Consider the following 6,040-nt stretch of genomic DNA (forward strand, 5'->3'; position numbering starts at 1 on the left):
GCATTGGCAGGCGGATTCTTAACCACTGTGCCACCAGGGAAGCCCTAAATTATTAATTGAATCCTAATATACATCTTATTTACACTTTGCCTCTTTCATAGAGAGCTGTTCATGACAGAATGCAGAGGCCACTCTCATTCAGTTTAATTGCTGCTTAGCATACCTAGGTGGAGATACCACTTTGATGTCATTTATCTGCTGCTTAGCTGATGTAGCTGTTGCAGGCGTTGTAGTGTGAATTAACATGGTAATAACAACTATTACCGTGCTTGATATAATGACACTTATAAGGATGCCTGTAAGTGGTTGGTTTCATGATTATTTGTCAAACCCACTCGGTTGGTTCAGAGCTGCTGCCCACTGGGAATGTGGCTCTGAGTCCATGATCTGGGTCATCTGGGCTGCAGAGTGGAGCCTGGGGAATGGCCCTGCACAGAATAGGGCCCTGCTCACCATCTTTGCCTGCACATGACCATCTTCTTTACTCTTGCCCAGCTGCAGAAGGCTGCTGACCCTTGGGTCCTGAAGCACTCGGATCTGGAGAAGCAGGACAACAGCTGGAAAGAGGTGAGTGGGGTGGCAGGCCTCCCACGTGCTGTGCTCCTGGCTACAATGGAAAGTTTCTCACTCGTGGGGAATGTGACAAGGAGGATGCTAATCCTGTCCCACAGGTCACACACCCTCACCCCCTTGGGCTCCTCAATCCTGAGGTCTCTACTTCATGGTTCCAGCCTTGAGACCTGTAAAGAGCCCCCTGTTAGCTCCATCCTTCCATGCCTGGGACAAAAGCTAGGTGTTTCTCTGTGTTTCAGTTGTGCCTTTCTCAAAAGCAGAGCCTCCAAAGAGCTGTGTGATCCTGGGCAAGTCACTCTCCCTCTCTGGGCCCCAGTTACCTCATTGGTAAAATGAGAATCACATTCTCAGCCTTAGCCCAGCCCTGGATGTGTAAATCAATCAGTGAAGTTTGCTTCTAAGCCTCAGGTGCACTGTCCATATAGCTACACACTGAGTAACCGAACAGTGAACATATGAGCCCTTGCTCACGACAGCCTGAGGAAGCAATGAAAGCCAATTCTGGGGAACTGAAGCAGGAGAGAATTTCATTAGGGGCTCAAGAGGGCTGGTGATGCAGGGGCAGAAAACTGTTGCAGGTCTCTGAACCAGGGTGGGGCAAACCCCAAGCAGGACCTCAGGTCACTCCTTTCACCTTCAGCTGAGCGGTGACTACTGGGTGCTTTGTTGCTGCCACTGCATTCAGAATAAGTTCTAAATAGAGTCTCTTTCCTTGGGTTCTCTCTTGGACCACCGATTGGCCATGCCTGGATCACATACCTATGTGTGTGTTCAGAGGAAGTAGGTGCACTGTAGCCAGAAACTGACCCGTGAGCATTCTAGATCAGTGGACATCACTCCTGCTCTACAAGAGGAGACTCATGCGTGGGGCTCGGGGCCAGCTCCCACACTGATCCCCTGTTACCTTCCCTCTGTGTGCTAGTGGCCAGACTGACCCTTTCCTGTCTCTCTTCTATGGCAGACACACAGTGAGAAGATCCACAACAAGGAGGCTGTTTCTGAAGCTGAGCTTGGGGGAACCGGCTTAAAGAGGTGCTAGCAGCCCCTCCCCATGCTCCACTCTGCAGCCCCTCCCCCTGCTCTGCCCCCCAGCCCCACCCTTCAGGCTGCCCTGCCCCTTTGCCTCTCTTCTCTTCCTCTGCCCTGCGTACCCACCGCTGCACCTCAGCTGAATTGGGAGAACACTGGGATATGGTTTCTAAAGATTTTTTTTTTTGGATGTGGACCATTTTTTTAGTCTTTATTGAATTTGTTACAATAGTGCTTTTTGTTACAATAGTGTTACAATAGTGCTTCTGTTGTATGTTTTGGTTTTTTGGCCCTGAGGCATGCGGGATCTTAGCTCCTCCACCAGGGATTGAACCCGCACCCCCTGCATTGGAAGGTGAAGCCTTAACCACTGGACCACCAGGGAAGTCCCCTGGGATATGGTTTTTATGGAACCCAAGCCACTTAGGAGCTGGGAAAGTTTGGGTGATGGCAGTTGTAGCCTGTGCTTTTTTTTGATTCTGGGCGTGGAAAACTGGGGCCCCAGAATATCCTAGCTGGGAAAGAAACTGTTAAGCTCCTCTTGGGGTTCTTCCTGTCTCTGGAGTTGGGAGAGTCCAGCTGGACATCTATTCCCGGGACTAGTGAGCAGCATCCTCTGGGCCCAGCCCTGTGCCATAGCCAGGAAAACCCCTAGGGCTATCAGGACCATGTCTCCCCCATTAGGAAACCATTATGAAAAGATTCATGGTAACAGAACCTTCCAGGGGCCGTGCGAGTAGCGTGGAGCCAGGTGGGCCCCGGGATAGGAGGGTGGCTCTGGAGTCAATAGTGTGGGATTTGAATTCCAGCACTGTCATTTCTAGCTCTGTGCCCTTGGGCTATACTTCCCATTTCTACCTACTGGGATAACAGGAACCGCCCCCTAGAGTTGTCGGAGGACTGAATGGTCTGACGTGTGCAATGTTGTCACGTATGCCTGGCACTTAGTCATCAGGCAGCACACGTGCCAGGTCTGGGCTGGAGATTAAATGGCGTCCTAGATTGGGTTCCCTCACAAGTAAACCTTGAGGCAAGGATTTGAGTGCAGATGGTATATTTGGGAGGGGATTCCAGGAAAAGCCTGGAAGTGAGACAGGGAAGGGAAGGCACCATAAAGGAGGTGTTATCAACCAGGAAACACGTGGGCGACTGGAGCTCAGCTTCACAGCATCTCTGGGAGCCAGAGCAGAACATGAGTTCTCCCACCTGAGGGACAGGGAGGCTGGTACCAAGCCACCAAACCCCACTCATTGTTTGTTGAGGGCTGTGTCTAGGGCCATAAACTATGTGAATGTCTAGCTTCCTGTGGGTGGAGGCCAAGTGCGCTCCTGCAGACAGAAAAAAGCCCTCCGGTGGAGAGTGGCAGGTGCTCAGAGATGCAGTGTTGCGTGTGGAGGGGATGAGGGGCAGGGCACCTACAGCGTCTTCCGCAAGAGGTGAGCCAGGACCGTCACGGTCTGTCTCCCCACTGCCCCACCGCCCGCTGCCCGCGAAGTGCACGGACCAGGGAGGAAGACCAGAGTACCTGCTCCGCATGAGGCATCTTCCACTAACTCTGCCCTTTCTCCTCTGCTCTTCCCAGGACCAAATCTGTTTCCTCCATGTCAGAGTTTGAAAGTCTGCTAGACTGTTCCCCCTACCTCGCAGGGGAAGCCGCCCGGGGCAAGAAGCTGCCCAACAGCCCTGCCTTTGCCTTTGTGGGCCCCCAGCCAGTGGACCCGGAGAAGGCTGCCCCAGAACAGCCAGGGCTCTCGCCACGTGATTGCAACCGCCTGGGTGCCCTGGGCTGCCAGGAGCCGGCGGGGAGGCAGATGCAGCGCAGCTACACGGCTCCCGACAAGACGGGCATCCGCGTCTACTACAGCCCCCCGGTGGCCCGGCGCCTGGGCGTCCCCGTGGTCCATGACAGGGAGGGCAAGATCATCATCGAGCCCGGCTTCCTCTTCACCACAGCCAAGCCCAAAGAGTCGGCCGAGGAGGACGGGCTGGCGGAAAGCTCCTACAGCCGCTGGCTCTGCAACTTCTCCCGGCAGCGCCTGGACGGGGGCTCTGGGGGCGGCCCCTCGGCGGCCGGGCCCGGCTTCCCAGCGGCCCTGCACGACTTTGAGATGTCGGGCAACATGAGTGACGACATGAAGGAGATCACCAACTGCGTGCGCCAGGCCATGCGCTCGGGCTCGCTGGAGCGGAAGGTGAAGAGCACGTCCAGCCAGACGGTGGGCCTGGCCAGCGTGGGCACACAGACCATCCGCACAGTCAGCGTGGGCCTGCAGACCGACCCGCCCCGCAGCAGCCTGCATGGCAAGAGCTGGTCGCCCCGCAGCTCCTCGCTGGTGTCCGTGCGTAGCAAGCAGATCTCCTCCTCCCTGGACAAGGTGCACTCGCGCATCGAGCGGCCGTGCTGCTCGCCCAAGTATGGCTCGCCCAAGCTCCAGAGGCGGTCCGTGTCCAAGCTGGACGGGGCCAAGGACCGCAGCCTGTGGAACCTGCATCAGGGCAAGCAGAACGGCTCGGCCTGGGCCCGCTCCACCACCACGCGGGACAGCCCCGTGCTGAGGAACATCAATGATGGGCTGTCCAGCCTATTCAGCGTGGTGGAGCACTCGGGGAGCACCGAGTCCGTCTGGAAACTGGGCGTGTCCGAGGCCCGGGCCAAGCCCGAGCCTCCCAAGTATGGCATCGTGCAGGAGTTCTTCCGCAACGTGTGTGGCCGGGTGCCAAGCCCCACTTCCATACCCGGGGAGGAGGGTGCCAAGAAGCTGGAGCCCGTCTCCCCCGCCAGCTACCACCAGCCGGAGGGCATGGCCAGGATCCTGAACAAGAAGGCAGCCAAGTCAGGCGGCAGCGAGGAGGCCAGGCTTTCCCTGCTCCCCCAGATGGGGAAGGATGGGGTCCCTCGTGATGGAGATGGAGCCATGGTCCTTCCCAATGAGGTAGGTGGGTGGGGTCTGCCCTTTTCCTTGGGAGGTGAGATTGGCTTATAAGGTCCCACTCTTGGTTTTCAAACTCAGGCATGTGGTTTGTGTATCTCTAAAGGTCCTTGTGCTGCTCTGGGATGGGGGTTGGAAGGCCCCAGACCTGAAACAGCAGACCTGATGGACACGGTCTGAATACAAGAGACTGGTGAGCATGGTGGCATACCCACCTGCTTTGCCACCACACCCCAGAGATTGCCAGCATCCCCTCCAGGGAAGGGGCATGCTCACTGCCCTCCTGCTACCCAGTGGTGTGTGGGAACCAGCTCCTTTCGTTCATGAGAGCCAATCATGTACATCTCTGTGTTTAGCGATGTCACCTTAGTACCTTGAGATCGGCCACCAGGGGAGGATTTACTCCATGAAAATTAGAAATGCTGCAAATCAGGGCTTCTCCTCTTACTCCTGGGAAACTAGTCGTTAAACATGTACCAGCACACCACTGCCCTCACCCCACCAAGACTCTATCCCTAAGTGTTTCCATTTTCTCTGAGACTCTTTTGCTGCTCACTCCACTCCTGATACCAATTTCAGATTTAGTTAGGGATTATGCGCATGTTAGTAAAACAACGCATGTTAAGTTAGCTTTGCAGAAAGGGAAATTGCAGAGGATCTCGTGGAACCCAAGGGCAGGGACCCAAAGTCCCCAGTGGCTGCTCTGTCTCCCTCTCCTCTCGCTTGAGCTTCATTTTCTCTTATGTCCTCTTCCTCCCTCTGTCTCTGTTGTATTTGAATATGGTCCAGGTGGGCTCTGCCTACTCTACTTTTATAATCTCTTCCAGTTCCAGCACCTAAGGGACTCACATCCTTCTGTCCCCATTCCACATTTCAGGAAGAAACTGACTAGTGTAACTTGAGTCCAGTGTAACCCCTTGGTCCAGTCAGCTGTGGTCAGGGGTGGTATCATGGTCTGCAGTGCACGGAGTGAAGGAGGGTTGTAGGTGGAGGCACAGAGAGGTGGCATGGGCTGGGATTGACCCATGTGATTTGTACGTATCGTATGTTTAGCTGGTTTCTAGTTTTTCCCTATTATACGTAATGCTGTGGTGAACATCTTGACACAAAAGCATTTTTCCATATTGCAGATTATTTCCTTACGTTTGAGTTGCAGAAATGGGATTCCAGAATAAAAGACTGTAAATTGTTAAAGGTATTTGATAAGTGTTGCTAAATTGTCTTTCCAAAGACTTGGTTTAATTTCTAGAGCCCTCAGGAGTGTATGGTGAGTGCCTTACTTCCCTATACTCTCTGGCTGCATTTTAAAAAAAAAAAAAAACCTTTTAAATATTCATTCCTCTTTTTTTAACTTAATAAAATCCTTTTTGAGGTTAATATACATACTGAGCATATTGTAGGAATATGGCTTATTGAATTCTCACAAACTGAACACACCCATTGTATTAGAGTTCTCCAGAGAAACAAAACAAATAGGCTTTGTGGTTATGTGTGTGTGTGTGTGTGTG

At 53.6% G+C, this 6,040-nt stretch overlaps 1 protein-coding gene across 2 annotated transcripts; it reads left to right on the plus strand.

The window, feature by feature from the left end:
* The first annotated feature begins 83 nt into the window (after positions 1–83).
* LOC112063183 (protein SOGA1-like) lies at positions 84–6,025 on the plus strand. Of its 2 annotated transcripts, XM_024118089.3 has the most exons (4): positions 84–567; positions 1,535–1,605; positions 3,185–4,535; positions 4,639–6,025. In XM_024118089.3, exons 1-4 carry the CDS (start codon positions 469–471, stop codon positions 4,696–4,698), a joined length of 1,581 nt encoding a protein of 526 aa, XP_023973857.1. In that variant the 5' UTR covers positions 84–468; the 3' UTR covers positions 4,699–6,025. The 2 variants fall into 2 exon arrangements, with proteins under 2 accessions (XP_023973857.1, XP_028343416.1); XM_028487615.2 differs by lacking the exon at positions 1,535–1,605 and having other exon boundaries at positions 501–567.
* The last annotated feature ends 15 nt before the right edge of the window (positions 6,026–6,040 follow it).

The sequence above is a fragment of the Physeter macrocephalus genome, unplaced genomic scaffold (genome assembly GCF_002837175.3).
Source record: "Physeter macrocephalus isolate SW-GA unplaced genomic scaffold, ASM283717v5 random_4647, whole genome shotgun sequence".
NCBI classification, from domain to species: domain Eukaryota; kingdom Metazoa; phylum Chordata; class Mammalia; order Artiodactyla; family Physeteridae; genus Physeter; species Physeter macrocephalus.

What these genes read in the sequence shown, in the direction of transcription:
- LOC112063183 (XM_024118089.3), top strand. Translation starts at nt 469, where the DNA reads ATGACCATCTTCTTTACTCTTGCCCAGCTGCAGAAGGCTGCTGACCCT. An exon ending in AGGACAACAGCTGGAAAGAG is followed by an intron (nt 568 to 1,534) that starts GTGAGTGGGGTG and finishes CTTCTATGGCAG; the next exon opens with ACACACAGTGAGAAGATCCA. An exon ending in CCATGGTCCTTCCCAATGAG is followed by an intron (nt 4,536 to 4,638) that starts GTAGGTGGGTGG and finishes GTATCTCTAAAG; the next exon opens with GTCCTTGTGCTGCTCTGGGA.